The sequence below is a fragment of the Nuphar pumila genome, chromosome 3, assembly GCF_984573655.1.
Source record: "Nuphar pumila chromosome 3, dmNupPumi1.hap1.1, whole genome shotgun sequence".
Classification (NCBI taxonomy): Eukaryota; Viridiplantae; Streptophyta; class Magnoliopsida; order Nymphaeales; family Nymphaeaceae; genus Nuphar; species Nuphar pumila.
The window spans coordinates 116,725,938-116,749,482 of NC_143251.1; the positions used below are offsets into that span (position 1 = coordinate 116,725,938).

At 35.0% G+C, this 23,545-nt stretch overlaps 1 protein-coding gene across 1 annotated transcript; it reads left to right on the top strand.

Annotated features, from left to right (window-relative positions):
• The first annotated feature begins 615 nt into the window (after window positions 1-615).
• LOC149843408 (uncharacterized) lies at window positions 616-23,099 on the top strand. The gene is made up of 10 exons (XM_089999771.1): window positions 616-1,038; window positions 1,117-1,351; window positions 2,670-2,752; window positions 3,161-3,261; window positions 4,583-4,678; window positions 16,679-16,732; window positions 21,335-21,483; window positions 21,681-21,798; window positions 22,177-22,261; window positions 22,410-23,099. The coding sequence occupies exons 1-10, from the start codon at window positions 918-920 to the stop codon at window positions 22,601-22,603; spliced, it is 1,236 nt and encodes a 411-aa protein (XP_089855897.1). The 5' UTR covers window positions 616-917; the 3' UTR covers window positions 22,604-23,099.
• Window positions 23,100-23,545: the final 446 nt, after the last annotated feature.

Sequence of the window (23,545 nt, forward strand, 5' to 3'; positions counted from 1 at the left end):
AGCTCATGGTAAATTACTTGCATCGTTTATGCATGATGAATTGTAATTTTACTGTCAACCCTGAGCATCTCCTTGAGTTATATGCAGAATGTTTCCCACACAAAAAAAGAGTTATATGCAAAATTACAATAAGTTATAAGCAATATATGTAAAATGACCATGCAAATCTTTTGAAATAAACAAAAAGCCGGGTCGCAAAAATTCTCCCACTAAGATATGGGTGTCAATGGGTCTGGTTTGACCAAGAACCGACACATACCAAACCCTATAGGGTTAGGGTTTGTCAGACTAAAATCGGGGTTAAACCCAAAGGGTCTCATTAATTTATGAAGCCAGGTATGATTTGTGAAATTTCATGTTAGATCTGATATTTTAAAAGAAGTTAAACCTCTTAATACAATGAGAGAAAAGAAGAAAAAAGAGTGAGAAAGAAAGAAAGAAGTGCCCCGTTGAAACTCAAAGAGACAGGTAAGCATAAGAGCCCAACGGTGGCAGGTAGTTGTTTCTCTTTGAAAATAAAAGAGGGAAAGAAAAGTAAAAGACAACCAAGATTGACTACAACAATCGTAAAGCAAAACATTTAATAATATGAGGGTGGCCTATGTGTCAACACACACACCACTTTTTTCTGTAAACACCAGAAAAATGTGTTCTTTTTTGAGGTAGGAGGATGGAGGGACCATGGTGCTGATGATTCGTTTTTTATCTAACAATAGATAAGAGCCGACCCACCTCTTTCCTTCTTTTTCTCCCTCTCTCTCTCAACTATCACGATAAGAACAGACACTCACCACCACCCTCCCTCTTTTGTCATTTTTTCATCGATGAAACAAGCAAAACCGACCAATAGGAAAAAAACCAACTCTGTCTACAAATAACCACCACCGCACCTCCATCTCTCTCTCTCGATCGAAAAGATGCCATTTTGCGAGGTGAGCAAGTATCAGAAAGGAGAGGACGGGTCAATCTCCACCAATGCGGTGAGAATCTTCTACCAGACCTATGGTCGCGGCTTCACCAAGGTCCTCCTCATAATTGGTACGCGCCTCTCTCTCTCTCTCAATCTCTCTCATGGTGGGCATCTGATTATCGAGTTGTCCGTGGGATTTTGTGAAGGTTTGGCGGGTACCCACGATTCATGGGGTCCTCAGGTCAAAGGATTAGCAGGGACGGACGCCCCCAACAGCCAAGAAGGGAGGGACCATCCGTCTCCACTCGTGGCCTCTGATCCTGAATCAAACGCCCTGGTCGGTGGTGGTTCAATGTGCGGTGATGATGGCACCGAGGTCTGCACTTTCGACAATCGCGGGATGGGCCGGAGCTCCGTGCCCAAAGACAAGTCGGAGTATACGTATGTATCATTTTTTGTCTATTTTTTGTTGGGTGTTGATCTTCACTCAAATGGCAATTGCGTAGTGGCATGATTTTGTAATTGAAATCCACTTTCTGATCCTTCTTTGCGCATCAATTTCCTAATTTCTGACGCCTTCAGTTTGTATGGTGTGATGGGATTCAATTTCTTTTCTGCTGTTTGCCATTACAGTGTTGTAGATTTTCAAATCATGACGGTAATATTTGATTTCTTTGTTGCCCATGATTTCCTTTTTGTTTCCAACATTTCCTTTATAAGGATGGATTTGATTAGTAGGATTAATTTAATGGAAGTAAGAGATTTTTATATAAGAATGGTTGTGCAAATTTCCAGCCCAAAGTGTGTCCCATAAATTTTCTCTCCCATAACCTCCTTTCTTCTTGCCGCTTGAGTTTATCTGAATAGATTAATTTATTAACAGGGCTGTTTTCCACTAAAAAATTTCTACAAACCGGATTTCGACTTATGATTTTTCCCTAAAAACTTCCTTTTCTTGGATAATCCATATGAAATTTAATTTTATGAAAAACGTGTTGATCAATTACATTAGTGCCATGGATTTCCGATGTGACTTTTTGTTTTCCCCTCGATTCTTGAGGTTGGGATTTAATTCTGTAGGTCTAGTATGAAAATCAATTATTATTATTATTTTTTTCCATTTGCACTTGAAGGGGACACGGTCTCATGCATTGCACACAGAAAAGAGGAGACGCCTCTAAGTTATTTTTATAGAACATTGATGTTATCGGCTATTTGGACCGTTTTATAGCCATAATTTAATTATTGTACGACCTCCATTCTCTCATAAGCGTGACGCTAACCACGAAGTTTCTTTTTCTCTTTGACCCGTTATTGTTTCCCTACAGCAATAGTTTTTTTTTATGGAAAGAGTACAACAATAGCTAAATTGAATTAAATAATGTTAAGAAACAGGTTAATCTATCATTGATACAGTCTTTTCATGACTCTATGGATTTTGTCCACTCTTCCCCCTCCCTCTATATTATCTTTTAAAGAAATAAGTATATGGCTTTTGATCCCTCCTCCCCCTCCCTCTTTACTATCTTATCTTTTTTTGTGTTCTTTTTCGTTGTCTGCATTGCCAGTACCTATCTTCTGCATAATTCTGCATGATTATATTATTTCCAAGTCTGAAACAGGAAAATTAATGCCATCATATAATTGAGCACATATTAAAATAAAATGGTTCTGTAAATTATGTATTTTAAAATGAATTAGGGGAGAAAAAACAGAAGATATTTATTCATGTGTTTACTAAAGTTGTTACTGATGGCAGCACAACTATCATGGCAAAGGATGCCTTAGCTCTTATGGATCATTTAGGCTGGAAAAAAGCTCATGTTTTTGGGCATTCAATGGGTGAGTCCATGTGCTCTTGATACTTCTTTTTTAAATATCTGGCCCATGTCATGATAAACTGACTTGGTATTATACTGAATGATGTACGACCATACTCATGAAAGTATAGTTTAGTACCATGTCTTGCATTGGCTTGAGTTACACATTGATTTGGAATGCAGATGAAATTATAGTCTGGATCCATATGACTTTCAGTTCAAGACTCTGGCTAGCTCGTTTAACCTGGTTGAGTTTCATGTCCAGCCATGATATCGTGATATCTTATCAAAATAATTTGGTTGATATCAAGAAAGCTTTGATGATCTATAGTTTTGGGAGAAAAGGGTTTTGCATATTTCCTGTCATCCTTCTGCATCATTGCTGGCAGCCATGGGAAATTGTTTCTAACTGTAGCTGCTCTTAGAACAGGTGCCATGATAGCCAGCAAACTAGCATCTATTGCACCAGAGAGAATTTTATCATTGGCTTTACTTAATGTTACGGGAGGGGGTTTTGAATGTTTTCCCAAGGTATGTTCTTGCTTATTTAGTAAACAAAAGTTTGGAGCAATTAATTCCTTGTAGTTTATTTTGAACCACAAGCACAAAACAAAAGGTACCCCAACTTCTTGTGATGGTAGAGTGGATAAATCATTAAATTCCACTTTATGATGGTTGCTTCTTTTCAAATAAGTTCCAGCCGTTTCTGAACAGGTTGAGAATCATGATAACCTGAAATTATCTAGCAGCGTTAACAAAATGGAAGGAACAGTTGATCTGGCTGAAGATTTTTACCTTATTTTGTGTTAGTACTTTCAGATGTAGGTTTAAATTACATCAGATTAAATTGTGACCAAATTTTTTAGTCATTTCTTTTTTCTAAACATGAATTGTTGCACATGATTTTGCGCAAATTGGCCTTGCATGTTATTGAATGTTGAGGTGCAATGAATATGCATGGATTGTTTTCAGATGGTCATGCTAACTCCAGCTTAATAGTTTTTTGTTTACAGGTGTAAGTGAAACGTGTCAAGTATTTTGAATGAAGATGTCAAGCTAATAGAAGTCCAAAACCTTAAAAGCAGTTGGATTTTCTGATCCAAACCATTGGGATGCATGAGCTAGCTTTAGCATAAGAAGCTAACAGATCTTTATTATGTCATTGCAATATTATAACCTGGTGAAAAGCTACAGAAAAAAATAGAAGTATAAATAACCTAGGCAATGCCAGCTTAGGTTTGATCTATATGAAAAAAATCATTAGTTTCCGTGGGAATGATGTTTTATATGTTTCTATCTTCAATCAATATGGACATGGATATCCATTTCTGCCATATGTGTGCACTGGATGAAAAAAACAGTTTGGTTTTTGTTTCAGGCATTGTTGGATACTTCAAGATTTTCTTTATGCCCATTTTGCACCTAGTGAGAGGTAGGTCCCATCTGTACCTTGGTAAGAAGAAACCGAAAATTAACTGTAAAAATGGTTAAAAACTCTGTTGTCACCAAGGGCATCCTATTTCTTAATGACCAGCCTCAGGCAGAAAGTCTGTGCAATTTCTCATGCAGAACCACCATACATAGGGTAACTGCATGAAGTCCACTTTGTGAATCAGTGACTTTAAACGAACATGAATATGAGGGAACAAATCCTTGTTATATGCAATCTGAAAATTTTCAGAAATGATCACTAGAATGGGAATTAAACGCAGTATTCATAGACAGTTGAAGGCATGCTGATCTTGTGTTGCTTATTTATTAGTAGAGCATTAGCATACTTTGCGCTTAGAAATCAAATATTATGGAAGACCATAGATAAGTTACAACCAGTTACTTTCTTTTTGACATGCAGGTCGATCGGAAATTCTTATCAGTTGCAATTCGTTTCTTAAAAGCAAAGACTCCTGAGCAAAGAGCTGCTGTTGATTTAGATACTCATTATACAGAGGTTAGTCAGCCTATGGATACTTTTGATGTAGCAGTTTTAGCTTGTCACAATATTTTTGATAGTGAAACACTTTTGGTAATAAAACTCCTGATCAAATACCTTTTATTGTTAATTTATTGTTGTTATTCCTGATTACACTGAAAAATTCTTTTGGTGTGATTGTTGCTTTTCATCATCATCATCTTGTTGTGTTAAGGGTTCTCTGATCACAGCTTTAATCTGAAATCTTATCTTTCTTTCTACAATTTCCTACAAGGTTTTCAGTAATATTGTGTGTGTGTGTGTGAAAACAATTGTTCCTGGCAAGCCACACTATCTGATCTTCCTTTTATAATTTGCATTTTGTTCATCTCGACCATTTTCCTTTGTATGTACTCGAGCATATGGCTGATTCTTCAATTTCTTCCCTCATTTCTGTCTCTTCATCCTACAGTGGTGAACATTTACATATAAAGTGTAACCATAGGACATGTTAGAACAACTTCATGCCTTTTCTTTTCCTTTTTAGCATGACTCATGGAATTAGCGTGAAGATTGATTGCAGTTTATGAAACATATTTGATGGAGCACATCTTTTCTACATCTCCAAATATTTATCTTCATTAGTTGAGGCTTTGTACTTGTGCATCTCTTTTATAAGAAAAGATCGGTATTCTACTCTTAATACCGGTATCAAAATTTGCCTATCTGAAGAAACTATAATCTTATCCTTTGGAAGCTAATATCGTGTGGTACGTTTATCTAGAAGCAGTGTAAGTAATTTGGACACTAACCTAGTGTAAGCAAGTTTTATGATGTATGAGAAAAAATTTAACTGTAGCTGTAAAGTGTTCAACTGTTAGATATCATTGGCACAAAACAATTGTTTTGCTATTACCCCTAAGCTTGCTTTTATAAATTTTCTCAGTATATACACACACATGTGCATGCTATACTCAACTAACATCACAAGATGCATTATATGCATTTGGATGCCAAATAAATGTTGTCACAAATTCATCTGTCTGGTGAGAGACTTTGTTAAGTAATGAGATTACTAGGCTTGATAGGAAAAATACAGCAGGAGAAACAAAATTTATAATATGATTTTGATTCTCAGATCAAATGGTGCATACTCTAGTTCCCAGTGGAGTCTCCTGTAGAAAGCAGAAAAACAAATTTAGACTTACGAGAATGCATGATTAGAAACTGGAGATTTGCAATTCATCATTGTTTAAGCAGCATAAGTTCAAGTTAATGAGTCAAATAGGGGTGCACAACGAGCAGAGCTAGCTCAAACTCGTTCGAGTAGATAAACGAGCCAAGCTTGAGCACAGGCTCAAGCTCGGTACACATAAACGAGCCATGTTTGATCAGGCAATCAAGCTCGGTTGGGCTCGATTAGCCCTATTAAGCTCGGTTTGTGTAGTTATATAGTGCACTCAATATAATATGAACAATTTATGTTTGCAAAGTAAACATATCAGAAGGCTTTGCTTAAACAGGTAAGGTGTTAACCCTCTTCTAGGAGGGTGGGTAGTTTGAAACCCACTGTATTCACTACACATTAATCTTTTTAAAATAAAAAATGCTTGGTTCGAGCCAAGCCGAGCCAAGCTTGAGTTTGACTCGAGCCGAGTTTGTACAAAAGTTGTTCAAGCCCGGCTTGAGCTCAGCTTGAGCTCAAGCCGAGCTTGAACAATTATTTTTTTGAATGAGCCGAGCCGAGCCAGCCTAAGCTCGGCTCGTGTGCACCTCTAGTCTCAGATTTATAGAGTATGTCAAGCTTGCCCTAACTTATGGCTCTTATAACTTTGATAAGAAGATATTGTAATATTCATCTTGGGAAGCAATGACTTTAGGAACCTTCAAATTCGTGTTCACTTATAATATAAAAAGCACATATTGACTAAAATATGCAACTTTTCATGATTTAAGAAAAATGTGTATGGAACAAAGTTAAATTTGAAAGCCAATATTCACTTTGAGATGCCTACTGCATCAAATTAGAGGACAGAGTATCTCGATTTCCATGTTATTGTCAAAATGCATTGACATCTCTCTTGATTTTTTCAATTAATCACTTCTAAACCATGTTATGTGTAATGAAATCATGCGAAAAACAAACCATAATGTGCATAAGCACAAGAACAAGTCCTACAGAGGACAACACAAATGCCAAATACAATACAAAAGCACCCAAGTGCATACAACAGCTACAAAGAGCCTAAATGTGCACAAACACAAGTCCACAAAGGGACAATACACAAGCCAATCAATGACAAATACAGGAGATCATAAGAGGCATCAAAGAGCATACACAAAAGAACACAAAAAACATAAAAAAAAAACTTTATTGAGATAGAATGCTTAGGAAAGCATTGCATTTAATGGGACAAGAGGATCCATATAGCAGTTGGGAAAGGCTCCAACAGCTAAAATATAGTTGTTGGAGATTTTCAACAACTATATTCACTAAAAGACAAAACTGAATATAGCTGTTGGAGATTCCCAACAGCTATATTGACTAAAAGACAAAACTGCCATTTACAAAAGTGTAAAGGACAAAATAAACATAAAATAAAAAGAGGTTAGTTCTACCCCTAAAGGTCCGAGCCTATTACATGTACAAAATCACCATTCTGCCCCTAATGGGCAGAGCCTATTACATGTACAAATTTACCACAATACCCCTAAAGGGTATTACCTATTACAGAGGAAAGAAAAACAGTTTAAAATTATATATATGAGTAGAGTGTAGCTGCTTGAGCACCTACTTGATCATGCTGGCCATCCATCACGCACTTGATGGACCGCTAGAGCAAAAACAAAAAAAATCCCGTCAAAAACAGGTTAAAATGCGCCAAAGGGGCATTAGCAGCGCTCATAAAGCACTACTAAATGTCCAAACGGACACACACATCATTATAATTTTGTAATAACGCGTGCATCCCTAACCCTTTAGCGCCGCTTTTTGAGCACCACTAAAGGGTATTTTGGGTGCAAAAATTTGTTTTTGACGCTGATTTTTTTGTTTTTTGCGCTGGTCATCCATCAAGCAGCATGATCAAGTAGGTGCTCAAGCACCTACTGATCAAGCAGCTACAATATATATATATATATTTATATATATATATATATATACACACACACACACACTCTCCCTCAAACTTACGATGTGATTACTGAAAGTTCGAAAATACAAAACAAAGAGAATGATCCAAGTCTTTACTGATAATCTTCACCAAATGCCTTCATCGGCTATCTCCATCTTCATGATATGATTCATGAGAAACAAAATTTCTTTCTCACCCCATATCATCTTTAAGAACCTGCAGAGAGAACAAGTTCCAACTATACAAAAGAAGTTTTTATATCCTAACTAAATAGATTTAAAAGAAAACGTTTAACACAATAGTTAAAAAATAGTTATAGATTATATGTCTATGGTTTCAAAACAAATATATTTTGAACAAGAATATTATATATATATATATATATATATATATATATATATATATATATAGAGAGAGAGAGAGAGAGAGAGAGAGAGAGAGAGAGAGAGAGAGAGAGAGGATGGTTAAGTTCCATAATAAAACATAAAGGTACTATAAACTAAGCAATTTTAAAAGTGAGTAAGATATGCACCTTAATCAATAATTTAAATTTTTTAGAAATATTAGCAATTCAAGCAAAATACAATAGCCATTAAGCTAGACACAATAAATATACTTCAAAATCATTTTTTTAAGAATTTCTCCTTTAGACAATCGTAACCATAAAAACAACATATTTTCTTAAGGAAACATAAATTCTGAACATAGTAGAATTTTGATTACTAAAATTCAAAAGATGAGCACATATTAAACATAAAATATCAATAAGATATAAACAATTTTACAATAATGTCCCAAAGGCTTAGGAAAACATTTCAAATAAAGATACAACTCATTAATTGTACTAAACAAAACATGACAACATGTATATTAAATGTAAGAGATCAAAGGAGCTCACAAAAAGAGGAAGAATTAATTAAATTCATACAAAAAAATGCAAGATAACCATCATGAAAAAAATCTAAATATCCTCAACATATATATCCAACATGCAATTAAAGCATATTTAATGCACATAATAATGCATGATAACATAATAGGGTTCATGTACAAGAGGCAAAAGAGTCACTCATACAACCCAAATATAGGTTCAAGTACAAAAGCCACTAAGGACCAAGATGATACACATAAAAATAATAATTTTATTAAGTAGAGAATGCACAAAAAATGCATGTAAATTTTTTAAGGGATTATCATTTTCCATACAAGGACAGACAAGCAGTGGAAAAGATTAGGAAATACATGAAGAAATTTAAAATATCCCACATACAACATAACAAGAGAAATGCTATTTGCAAATCTCAACAATAGTTTGCTCATGACAAGCAATTACCTCTTTGACCTCCAACTCAACATCCTCAAAATTCAAGTGTATCAGTGCATGAGACAAGATATCAAATACAAATGTCAACAATAACTATACTAGTGACGATACATAAATAATACCATCTATCTAAACTGACAATAAATATCAGCTAAAACCACAAGAGGTGCATATCCCTCACCTCACAAATGGTTGTAAAACTACAATCAATAATATCATACTCAAATAAGAGGGAAGAGTGAAGAAACAAGATAGGCAAAAATACTATGACGAAGACAAACTGTTGTCAATAAGCAAGAAGATTTGAAAACAATATCCAAGTCAAGGTAAACGCAATAAATTTTGCAATATTATGAGATTTAATCCATAAGGACCAATATGATCACAAACAAATAACAATCGAGCCATCACTAACAAAGATCGATACAAGCATCCAATAAACAACAAAGGCCAAAAAAGCAATTGAGTGATACAACTCACTTATAGAACCGGAGGTCAATCAATTATCAATCAGAGCTATAACAAGTGCCAATATGACACTCATAAACTTGACAATCTATGCTGACAAGAAGATAGAGGTGCACACATAACTCACCTCAACAACTAACTCTGGCTCCACAACACCGAGGTGCACAAAAACACAATTGAGTGATACAACTTACTTATAGAACCAAAGGTCAATCAAGTATCAATCAAAGCCAAAACAAGTGCTAATACAACACTCATAAACTTGGCAATCTATACTGACAAGAAGATAGAGGTGCACATATAACTCACCCCAACAACTAACTCTGGCTCCACAACAGAGTTGCACAAAACTCACATCGAAAAGGCCAAATAATAATAATGGATGTATCAAATAGAAAAGTGATGGTCTAAACTATAGACAAAATAAGGCAACAAGAAAACCTCGAAAAATACTTTCAAAAAGAGGTTATAAACAAGAGCTGATTTGTCAATCATATGACAAGATGCAAACAAGTCACTAAAACCTCATGAGGCCACATATAAGACATAGTAATATGCATAAAAAAATAAAAAAAGCCTTATAAGGAATGCAATGAGATGGTAATTTAAGAGAAAAATAGCCAATAGTGAAATAATCACAATGCCACTAAGGCAAGAACATACAATACTTAAAAGATTAATTTTATTAATTCTCACAAATCCACATTCAAGGCCATTAAGGGCACAAACACATGCCTATAAGGTATGGAAACATAAGCCACTAAGGTTGAGAAAACACATTTAAAAAAAAATATTATTTCATTAAGCTCACAATAATGCACACAGAATGCATAAAAAAGACATTATAATATCCAAAGAACAATATGATTCTATAGATCTAATGCATGTGAAGAATCATGGAGCTTTCGATCATAAGCAAAAGTTCACCCAAAATCAAAAGTGGACAAGCACAAAAGTGGTTATTATGGACACACCCACAAGTCCCACAAAGAGGATACATACAAAGAAGGCTCAAATAAAATAATAGTTTATTGATCACTCAAATCATGCAAGAAGCATTATGTTTAAATTCTCATGTGATGTAAAAACATGTAAGATAATGTTTACTAAAGAGCCATAAAACCAAGAAATAACACAATCACAAGGCACAAATGCCACTAAGGTCTCCAAAGAGAACTCTCACAAAAACATTTACAATAAATATTTTTATTAATGATTATGATGCACTAAGCATGTAAGGCACAAATCATTCAAGTGCAATGAGTGTACTCACAATAAACACTTCCTAAGAGGCAAGTACACAAGCCATAAATAGGCGTAACAAGAGAACACACAATAACATAAATATTTTATATATATATATATATATATATATATATTAAAAATACACATTTAGAATACAATCATAAACCTTATACGGGAGTTCAACATAAATACCACAAGTTTCCAAGTCATGCTTACAAGGAATAGCCTCAACAAAAGATCACAACCCTAAAAAACGAAAAGACATGAATTTGAAGTCGTACATAAAGACATGTTTTAATATTTATAACCATGAAGTGCTCAAATAAAGCATCTAAGTGCCAAAAACACATGCTCAAGAACTATATCACACAGACTCTTCTAATAGGGCACCACACCTGCATCGCACCCGCACCCAGGCGGGTGCGACACTTGGACACAACTTTCTTTGTGTTAGGTGAAGTCAACCATATTGAGGTCCATTTCTATCCAAAAGTAGATTCAATTAACCCTAATCAAGTCCATTTTTATCTATATATATATATATATATATATATATATATATATATATGCACACAAATACACGTAGGTTAACTTAAAATTGTTAAAAATTATATATATATCCTCCCTGCACCCAAGTTTTTTTAAAGTGCTGCATCCCACCCGTACCCGCACCTATGTGACATAGCTCAAGGATATTAGATTATATACATACATATTAAATAAAGAGAGTTCAAAAACCTAAGATTCAAACAAGATCTCATAAAAGCATATTCATGTATAAATATCATTTCACAAAATCAAATAAATATTATAGACCTTATAAAACATGTAATAAAGTTTTTTTTTTAATAAATTTGAAAAATATTTAAAGGTTTAACTTTTAAAAATAACAAATAATTTTTCAAAGATAAGAAAAATAAGTGTTTTCTCATACGTAATACATCAGATAGACAACTCAAAAAATAATAATATATATAAAGATTTAAGATACATACTGGGTCAACATCTCCCTTGAATTCAAGCCATACATCAATCACGATTCCTTCACGAAGCACGAACTTGAATCAAAGAGCCCCAAGACCCAACAAGAAAAATACCAAGAAAATTTTCTTGACTCTGATACCATGCAATGAAATCAAGTGGAAAGCAAACCATAATGTGCATAAGCACAAGAACAAGTACTACAAGAGACAATACAAATGCTAAAGGCAATACAAAAGCACCTAAGCACTATGTCACATGGGTGTGGGTACAACAAAATAAAAAAGGAAAAAAAAATAAAAAATAAATATATATATATATAGAAGGGGGGTCCGGGGGATTTTTTTTTTAAATTCCGCAGCCCATTTACAACAACAACTACGCCTTCATCCCAAAACAATTGGGGTCGGCGATATGAACCAAAAAAGAAAATCATTCTGGGTCTTCCACACGAATCCTTCTCCTCCAATCATTTCTATCCAATGCCATGTCCTCGGTGAGGTTCAAAGCATTCATATCCTTTCCTATCATCTCCATCCAAGTCTTCCTAGGCCTACCCTGACCTCTTTTAACTAATATATTTTCCCATTTCTCTATCCTTCTAACTGGAGCATCATTAGGCCTTCGCCGAATATGTCCAAACCTCCGTAAACGATTCTCTCTCATCTTATTTTCAATGGGTGCAACGCCTACCTTCTTATGTATCTCCTTGTTTCAAATCTTATCTTTTATTGTATTTTCACACATCCATCTAAGCATACGCATCTCAGCTACACTCATTTTTTGAATATGATGTCTCTTGGCAACCCAACATTCTGTACCATATAGTAAAGCGGGCCTAATAGTCGTCTTATAAAACTTTTCCTTCAACCGCAATGGCATTCTACGATCGCACAACACTCCAGTTGCACTTTTCCATTTCATCCACCCAACCTTTATCCTATGATTTACATCTCCATCAATTTCTCCATACTTTTAAATGATAGATCCCAAATATTTGAAACAATCATCCACCGGTATTTCTTGCTCACCAAGCTTCACTACACTCCCATCACTACTTCGTTGCTTACTAAACCGACATTCCATATATTCTGTCTTACTCTTATTCAACTTAAAACTTTTTGCTTCCAATGTCTGTCTCCATAATTCTAACTTAGCATTAACCCCAGCTCTAGACTCATCAATCAAAACAATATCATCAACAAACAACATATACCATGACACATTTTCTTGAATTGATCTCGCAAGCTCATCCATCACTATAGCAAATAGGAAAGGGCTTAAAGCAGATCCTTGATGCAACCCAACCGTTAAAGGAAAATTGGTTGTCACCCCTCCACAAGTGCGGACATTGGTTACTACTCCTTCATACATATCTTTAATTATACTAATGTACTTGAGAGAAATACCTTTCTTCATCATTGTCCACCAGAGAACGTCACTAGGTACTCTATCGTATGCCTTCTCCAAATCAATAAAAACCATATGCAAATCTTTGTTCTTCTCTCTATATCTCTCAATAAGTTGTCTAAGAAGATGTATAGCTTCCATAGTTGATCTTCTAGGCATAAAACCAAATTGATTCTCCGATACCATGACAACCTTCCTCAACCTAGACTCAATCACCCTCTCCCAAAGTTTCATAGTATGACTCATGAGTTTTATACCACGATAGTTTGTGCAATCTTGTATATCACCCTTATTCTTATATAGAGGCACCAAAGTACTCTCCCTTCACTCATTAGGCATCTTATTTGTCCGCCAAATCTTGTTAAAAAGATTTGTCAACCATTCTAAACCTTTCTCTCTAAAGCATTTCCAAGCCTCAATAGATATACTATCTGGGCCAATTGCCCTTCTTGATTTCATTTTCTTCAAAGCCTCTGCAATTTTTTTCTTTTGAATCTTGCGCATGAAGTCACGATTCATCTCATGAAAAAGAATGGAGAAGTCTCCAAGATCCTGAGCATGACTTCCATTAAATAGCTTATCCCGCAGCCCATTTCATAGGGCAAATTAAAAAAATAAAATAAAAAATGGACCCAAATGACCCTGAGTGTGTTGACCACACCCAGGGTTGGGTTGACCGCACCGGGTGCCGCACCCTTACCTGCATCGCATCGCATCGACGCGGGTGCGGCACCTGTCTAGCCGAATCCCTGTGACATAACCTAAGCGCATACAATGACTACAAAGTGCCTAAATGTGCACAAGCACAAGTCCACAAAGGGACAATACAAAAGCCAATCAATGGCAAATCCATGAGATCATAAGAGGCATCAAAGAGCATACACAAAAGAATACAAAAAACATAAAAAAAATAATAAGCTTTATTAAGATAGAATGCTTAAGAAAGCATTCATTTAATGAGACAAGATGTCCCTATTTATATACAAATAAGAGGGCCAAGAGGACCCATATAACTTTTGGAAAAGGCTCCAACAACTAGAAATATAGCTATTGGAGATTTTCAACAGCTATATTGACTAAAAGATAAAACTGCCATTTACAAAAGTGTAAAGGACAGAATAAACATAAAAATAAAAAGAAGTTAGTTCTGAGCCTATTACATGTACAAAATTACCATTCTGCCCCCTAATGAGCAGAGCCTATTACTGTATTACATGTACAAAATTACCACAATACCCCTTAAGGGTATTACCTATTACAAAAGAAAGAAAAACAATTTAATATATATATATATATATATATATATATATTTATATCAGTGTTGTGAAAAGCATTGAGGTGTAGCGAGGCGCTCCACCAAAATCTGAGGCAAAGAGTAAGCCTTGAGGCATAAAGCGTAAGCCTAAAAAAAAAAATTAACTTAAAAAAACTATAAAAAATATCTAAAATTACAAATAAATAAAAAATGCCTTATTGATGAAGCAAATACTGAAAATTAACATTGGAAAGAAATAAAAAATCTCAAATAAATACAAGCATGAGAGAGAGAGAGACTGTATGTGTTTTATCAGAAAGCATTAAGTACTGGAAACACTTTTTTTTAATTTTACAAATATTTACCAGCAGTAAAGGTAGTTTAGATCATCTATTTAGTCATCGATCTTACGTGTAAAAGAAGGGACTGGCATTCCATCACAGGTTGCCGATAAAACATCCAGAAGATCAAACTGATCTGTGAGCACGCAAAGACAGCTGTTTCACATGTGTTCATGTTGATAAACCTGATATATCCATTATCACCATAGATATAGAACATTCCTAGGGAGACCAATATACTAAGCTAAGAATTCCTTTAACTGGCCGAATATGATGGCTTCTAAGAAAATTTACATTAAGCTGTTAAAATCACCCCTTCAATACTTGACAATTGTCACAAATTCATTTGAACAGGTTGGCAATAGTTTTTCCCTATTATGGACTCAGGATATTTTATTGGTTTTGGGCTATGCACGTATATCTCTTTTTTCTCAAGAAAAGATGCATGTACACCATTTTCATTTTCCTTATTTTGTCTATGGGAAATGCAAACTGCAATGTCTAGGCAAGGAAGAACTCTTTTCTGCAGGCTGCGTGTTAGAAAAAAATGAGAGATGAGAGAAAGACAATACCTATTTTCGAGCTCCCACACGAGAGAGATTGTTGTGTGTGTGTGTGTGTGTGTGAGAGAGAGAGAGAGAGAGAGAGAGAGAGAGAGAGAGAGAGAGAGAGAGAGGCTGTGTGAGAGAAAACTAGAGAGGCGTGAGAGCTATCCAAAAAATAAAAGGGCCCCGATCTCTCTCTGTTTAAGCCCTAAATTTTGGTCAAATGAGGGTTTTGACCCTCATTTGACCAAAAGAATGAGGCGTGAGCCTCAAGGCTTATGAGGCGCACGCCTCAGGGCTTTTGCGCTTTATACATGCGCCTCAAGGCATAAAGCCCCTCGCCTTGAGGCGAGGCATGTTTTTTGCGCCTTGAGGCGCATTTACACTGATATATATATATATATATATATATATATATGAGAGAGAGAGAGAGAGTCGTAGCTGCTTGATCCATACATGATTAAAAACTTGATCTTGCTGAGCATCGCTCAGTGTTTTTTTGCGCAAAAATGGCATTTAGCGGCGCTTTTGAAGAACTGCTAAAAACAAAAAGAAGAATATCGGGCGCTTCCCCGGACAACCTTTAGCAACGGTTTTGAGCGCTGCTAAAGGTCCCAATGGAAACAGGACCTTTAGCGGCGCTTCAAAACCGCTGCTAAAGGTCTTTTTTGCATGTTTTGCATTTTTTTTGTTTTATGTGCATTTTGCATTTTTTACTGTTTTTTGTGCACTCTGTCCATCAGGTCAGTGCAATCAAGTTTCATCAAGCACATAATGGATAAATCAGCTACAAATTTTCCTTATATATATATATATACATTTTAACAATTATGTAGTGGTCATCATTAAGATGCTAGCTAACATTGAATTGCATATTCCAAGAACCTTGCTACCTCTAAAATGACCATATTCTAAAAGAAATGTTACACTTGATATAGTTCACTGGCCTCATTGTAAACTTGATATGGTTCACTTACTTCATTCTAAACAAATTGCTTATACACTTGTGTGTTGTTCTGCATCAAGATAAATGTTTGATGGCAGTGTTAGAACTTTGACAAGGAATATGTAGGTTTGTGACAACCTAGTTTATTTCATTTCATGATTTTTCATCTTCTACATGCTTCAATTTTCTTTGGCAGGCTTTCATTTGTATTAAGTATAATATTGTTCTTGTGATTTTCTGATGCTTGCTGTGCCATGTTGCTTTGATTGATACATAATATGTTATTTATCTTCCACATATTTTGAGTTCAAATAATCATTCTTGAATTTACTGTAAATTAAGTAGTGTCACCTCTAGACATTTGTCATATTGTTGTGTTTGTGTCTGCAGGAATATCTCAATGAATATATTGGAAACCACACAAGAAGGACAATTTTGCACCAAGTAAGGGCAATCAGCATCATAAGAACAATACATAATTTCACGTTTTACTTGAACACTTAGTGAGTTTTTCCTTTTCCAGACAATGCTTAAGCTTTTGGAAGATCTTGAGTGTGCAGTTATAGAATATCCACTTAATCAACTTTTGCATGTTGATAAGCACTGGATCTACCATTTGATTTCCTTCAAGAACTTGGAGGAAGTCTGGTGTCCATAAGAGATAATGAGACAACTTTCCAAATTTTACACAGGTACAAAGTCAACCATCTAGTTATACAAACAAAGGACAAACTGGTTTGTAAGGTGAATAGATATCAAATTCCCTGGTATGTGGAGCCTTGGAACCATACCCAAATAACACTAGGTACAATCAATTCTGATCTGCAAAAATCTTGGATTTCTAATTACTCTAGTGATGGTTCGAAGTTATAAAACCTTGTAAGAAATGAAGTTTGAAATGTCTGTAAATGCAACAGAACCATGTCATAATCTTGGCTCAAGGTTACATGGATTAAACTTGGGAATATTGTTGCTGTCATGATTCTTCATGAGTAGCTGTGATGCATTTGTATATTTTGATAACTATTTGTAACAGACAGTAACTAGTTGTACCCAGTTCACATTAATGAAATCACAAATATTTATGATCAGGGAAGAGGCCGGAGGCCTTTACAAAGTAAACACTTCAGAATATAGATCCATTTTGGAGTCTTTAGATTGCTATGACTAAATTTAGAGAATAATCACATGACACAAAGGACATTGTATTATTGGTCCATGGTTGCCACAGTGCAAGTGAAATTCAGTGAAAATATGCTTACCAGTTTGTTATGCAGAAAAATATGTTGATCTACATGGGGCTATTTATTTAACACTCTGCTTATTGAGCAATAGTTGTTTGTATGCCTGGCTGGCTTAAAATGCATGTGACTTGAGATAACTAACACAATAATTTTTGTGTCATTAGTCAGCAGTTTATTAGTTTGCCAGGCAGCCTCTTGATTAACCTCAATGGCTATTCATGTTAAGACAAGGAAGCTGTATACGACACTTCAAGTACAAGATTTTGATGATGAATAAGTGGAATAACTAAATTTCAGTTAAGGCAATAAAGCAAGATGACAAGAATTGAAGAATTCGTTGAAGAATCTTTGAAGACAAGTGTGCAAATGTAAATCTCTTTAAAAGTCTTAGATTCTTGTAAGAGCCTTCATTTGATTGCATATCTCACTTGCATTTCACCTAAAAATACTTAGGAAAAACTTTTCTAAAAGAACCCTTAACGAAAATTATTTTAGAAAGCTCTTTACTCACATTTTCAGGTTTATCAGTCGACCAATAAACTCATCAGTCAACTAACTTTTTTGCGCCAGTTTTTCAAAGCAAAACGTCAACTTTCTGATTAGTCGACTAATCGACTCTTAGTCGACCGGACAGAATGTTCGATTTCTAAAAAATTTAGCAGAGTCGACTGAAAGTTTTTTCAGTCTACTGATGATTCATCGGTCGACTAACTTTTCTTTAGTCGACTAAGTTTCAAAAACCAAAATTTAAATTTGTTCGGCTAGACAGAGTAGTCGACTAACTTTAACTGTCAGTCTGCTAATATTTGATTTCAGTCGACTAATAACTATTCCAATCGACTAATATAGCCGTTTTCTAAAACTTTTTAAAAGTGCGTCTTTTCAATTTTTCAAATGATTTGACTGTTCAAAACTGACTGTTTTGACACCCTTTCGTACCTCCAAAGTATGGAATTCCTCGGCTATAAATAAGAGTGTTACACTCAAAATAATTGAATTGAATCGAATTGAATCAAATTACATTGATTTGAAAGATCGAATTTCTTGTTTTTCACTCCTATTCATTCAAGTATTTGTTTTCTCACTCACTGAGTATTTTTACTCTGGTTTGTCACTCTAATTCTTTTTGTGAGTTAGTGAAATTGTGAGTTGAGTATTTCAAGAACCTTAGAAGCCTATTTTACTCCATTTGCATTCATAAGAAAGACTCGTAGGTTGATTATTTTTTCTGTAAAAAGAAAAAGGTCTCCTTGGTTTAAAGGAGGTGTTTGCTTTCAACAGGGTTGTTGCTAAAAGTGGAACCGATTTTGGTCTGTTTGAACTTGTGGTGACACAAGTGTGATAGTGAAAATTTCAAGCAGATTTTGCTTGGGGACTGGATGTAGGTCTGGAAGACCGAACCAGGATAAAATTCTTGTGTTCTTTGTGTGTGATTGCTTTGCAGTATTCAAATTCCTTCAAATTTCAAAAGAGGAAGATTAAAAGCACTATTAACCCCCCTCTAGTGCTAGTTGCATCGAGTAATTCAGTTTCCCTGTGGCAAGAGCTACACTGGTTCATACTTTATTGGATTGATAATTTGACTGTGTTGTCTAAACACAATTATCTATCTAATTGTCTATAATGCTTAATGACTAACAATAATAGAGACTTTTATATTGTCTATAGTGAGTGAGAACTAACAACATTCTCCAACGATAAATAGTCAGAATGCCCATCCTATCCATGGGTATTGTATAACTATCTTGTGTATCAGTATCATCATTGTTGAAGAACAGTACTCCTTTCGCTGTATCATCCTATCATAGCCATGAACTAAAACAACAGCACTACCATATTCATTATATGTCATCACCACATTCTTGTGATTATATTAAACTGCCACTACTTGCATCATTGTTGTAACCAAGGTTGTCAAAAAGGAAAATGGAAAGTTTCCACAAACAAGTGAGGCCTGCTTTTTAATGGAGCAAGCAGCAAAATAGAAACAGGGAATGAAGTCTTTTCTTTTTTAAACTGGGTAGGGGTGCAAAAGGATTGGGTATGGTCTGGATCATGCCAGATCTGAATCCAAATCCAAAATACAAATAGTTGATCCAAATCCCAGTCTAGATTTGAATCATAACCAATGAGGTAGGGTATAATCATGATCCAAATATATGTGGAAATACTGGGTCTGGACTCTGGATAAAAAAGATTAGAACAACCTCTTTATTTGTAAAAAATGCAATTGGATAGGCTGAATGACAGCTGGATGGTAATGTTGCAGCATTATAACTGAAGGGTCTTCGGGTTTGAACCCACGGAGTTTAGCCTCCAGTTTGCCTATTGAAAAAGAAATGCAATCGGATCAGATTTTGTTCTGAACCTAAATTAGGCCGGCCTAAAATATTGATCCAAATCCATTCTGAATCCACAAATAATCTGCTTAAACAAATCTGAATCTGATCTTACTGCACATTTGAATCTTACTATATGGATTCAAATCTGGAAATAACATCTCAGATTCGGATCGAATATCTAATCCATTGCACTTCTAAATGAACTTGATAATCAAAATAAGAAATGAATTCGGAAGCATTTGGAAAGTGAAAATGGTTTTCCATTTTAATTTCAAGTGTTTAAAAGGTTCAAAACAATACTAATACAATACATTAACTGACAATCTTTTTCTCAACTTTTTTTTTATAAAATATTTGAATACATTGATTGCATCTGTATAAATTTACAATCACATATTCATACAAGTTATTCATATTTTGCACAAACAAATTAATCGGGCACTGTAGGGCTACTTAATATCAGATACAAAAATTATATATTGTAATAATTAAACAAAATATTAAGATAGTTTAAGAAGGATTGGAGAATCACACAAGTTTAAGTGTTGACAGCTTGCTACAATGGGGCTTTATGGTCTAGAAATTAGATTTAGAACTTTTAGATGAATTCTCAAAAAACTATTGTTTTAAGTGTCAACTCAAATTACATAAATAATCTCCCTTGTATATCATATTACATTCATTTTTTAATGTTACAAGATTTTTCCATAAATATACAATTAAACCTATGTCCAATGGGAAAATATGTTTTCTTTTGAATGAGAAATGTTTCCCTATATGGAAGAACAAAATTTTGGAGAACACTTCTCTTCATATTTAACTGGCCTTTCTAAATTGTTCCAAAAATGTTGCATTTCACATTTTGGAAATGATTTCCTTGGCTAATGTGTAACTAGCATTTTTTTTATAACCCTAGTTATAAATCTAATATCCTTGCATAAACTGCTATCATTATCAATCATTAAAAAAACCATGAGAATGTTAAACCATCCACCACACCTCGATTCTCTGTACAGTGTATTGGATAAAAATATATCTGTTGTTTACAGAGAACCAGCCAATCTGTGACATAAGTGAAGCTACCTTTAACTGTACGAGCGAATAACTAGTCTAAAGCATAATATGTGTCACCATACAAACAAGAACACGAATATCTAGCGTTGGTTTCATGTCTCTGACTTTCACATTACCATCTATCCAAGTAATGAAAGAAAGTAAATGTTTTATCAAACACTTCCTGTTTCTATGCCATGTTTTTTATGGTTTCTGACAAGGGAAAAAATAATAATCATTTCCAAGTGATTAATTTAGCTGCTAAATCTTTCAAGTAAATGTGCAATTGTGTTAAGCATCATAATGTAATGTAGCAAGCTGTTTGTGTGCAATGTTCAAATCATGATACCTATCCATTATCAAATGGATAGGATGTGCTCACATTTGGAAACAAAACCATTTTGCAGGAGTATGTGAAGAACATCTCCTCCACTGGCATGCAGTCCAACCATGGATTTGAAGGGCAAGTAAATGCCTGCTGGACACACAACATGACATCGAATGAATATGATATTCTTCGCTCCTCTGGGTTTCTTGTTTCTGTCATTCATGGCAGGTTGGTTTTATGCTGAATTTTATTATGTGCTAAGTTTATTATTTATGTACTGAGCTTCTTTTTATCACTTTCTGCAGCTACCAAGCATTGCAACTCTAGCATTCTGATAGTATGATATGCATCTAGGAAGCTTGTCATTATCTGATGAACATGGTTTGTTGAAGAATGGTATACAAATTAAGGTTTGTTTTTTGCAGGGATGACATAATTGCCCAGGTTTCTCATGCAAGGAGAATTGCAGAGAAATTGTATCCTGTGGCAAAAATGATAGAACTTGATGGTGCCCATCTGGTGAGCCATGAGAAACCTGGAGAGGTGGGTTCATTATTGTAAACTGAGAAAGAATAGCACCAGATAACGTCAAGTGCATGAAACATTTTAGGTTTCAACTTTCAATGCATAAGGAGCTTATCTTATTGCTTGGTTATCCTTTTTAAATTTCGTGTTCCCATGGGCTGGCACAGCAGCACAAATTATGACATTGCGCTGATAAAATAAGCATGTCATTAAAGGTGGAAACCATGGTCAACTTTGCATATGTAATGGTCGGAGAAATCCTAACCACCAGAATTTTGTATTAACTTAGATGCCTTAAGACACCGATTGGATTTTTTAACAATATCAATGGATAAAGTTGATTAATATGATGATATCTACTGATGATGTCATCATATTCCATGCAATAATTTTCAGGTCAATGAAGCACTAATAGATTTAATCAAGGCCTCACAGTCCAAGTTGGATGCAACTGAGTGGAGTAACTTGTTCAGGATTGGAAGTGAGTCTCTCTCTCTCTCTCTCTCTCTCACACACACACACACACACACACACACACACACACACACACACACACACACACACCAGCCCTATGCGTGGATCTCTTGAAAGCTGACTTTGTCTATCTACATCTTTTTCTGTGTCACCAGGTGGGGAGGAGATAACAACACTGTCATGGATTAGGAGGACAAGTGGATTCATTTCTACGCATACACTAGACTATGTCATGAAGCTACAACTTGGCTTCTTGTACCTCTTGGGCTTACTTGCCATGCTGCTAGACCATGGAAGGAACACAGTCCAGAACCTAAAGCCAGTGAAAGTTGCAGCTGCATCATCTTAAGGCGGCATCCACTGACTATAAGACACCTAAAAACCCCACTTGTATAATTGACAGCATGAAGCATATGATGATTTTGTAAGATAACATTGGAATAAAGACTTGTTACATGAGTGGTCCTTCAATAGGATGATAACAAGTCATCTGAAGAATCATTGATGGTTGAAGGTGTAATTGAAGCTCCTTTCAATAGGAATGCGGGATGGCCAAAGTCATACAGCAGATGGAGGTTCTGTGGAGTGCTGATAACCAACTATTGTTATAAGAATTGAAGAAAAATGTTTCCATCTCAGGGTGGTTGTATTTCTTTCCATAGCGACATGCATGAAGGTTCATTGGTTAAAGATACCAAGATTTTCTTGATAATAAGAGTCCGGCACATGCAATCAAGAATATTGAGAAGAAACCCATGTTTATTTTTTGGGGTAGTCCATAGTATGTAATGAATTGCCATAAGAACTATTGCTTAAATGTATTATGTATATTCACATTTTGCTCATCTTGTATGTCTATCTATCTGTGTCCATATTTTCACGGAAAGCTGCAGTTTACCCCAAAAGAGGGAAATAAATCAGTTGTACTTTATACGGTTCAAATTCGACAATACAATGTATGTCACTTGTATTATCATGATGTGTGACAATAGTTGAATAAATCAGCCATCTCAAAAAAAAATTAAAACCATGCTAAAAGAATGACCGTGTAAAATTCTGTAGATCACTCTAAACGAACTTGGTATAAATTATAAAGGAGCTATTATCATGATATATGTGACAACAGTTGAATAAATCAGATATCTCAGAAAGATGTAAGAGTATGCTAGTAGAAATGATGTAAATCACCCTAAATGAACTTTATATAAAATTTACCATGTGTATAGAACAGGATGGCGGGCGATGAACAAAAAATAAGGATATTTTAGGGGAAAAGCTATCTCATTTCTAC

Bases quoted from the DNA above. Each gene is read 5' to 3' on its own strand.
- LOC149843408 (XM_089999771.1), top strand. From the start codon at position 918: ATGCCATTTTGCGAGGTGAGCAAGTATCAGAAAGGAGAGGACGGGTCA. The intron at 1,352-2,669 runs GTATGTATCATT...TACTGATGGCAG, and splicing joins AAAGACAAGTCGGAGTATAC to CACAACTATCATGGCAAAGG. The intron at 3,262-4,582 runs GTATGTTCTTGC...TTTGACATGCAG, and splicing joins GTTTTGAATGTTTTCCCAAG to GTCGATCGGAAATTCTTATC.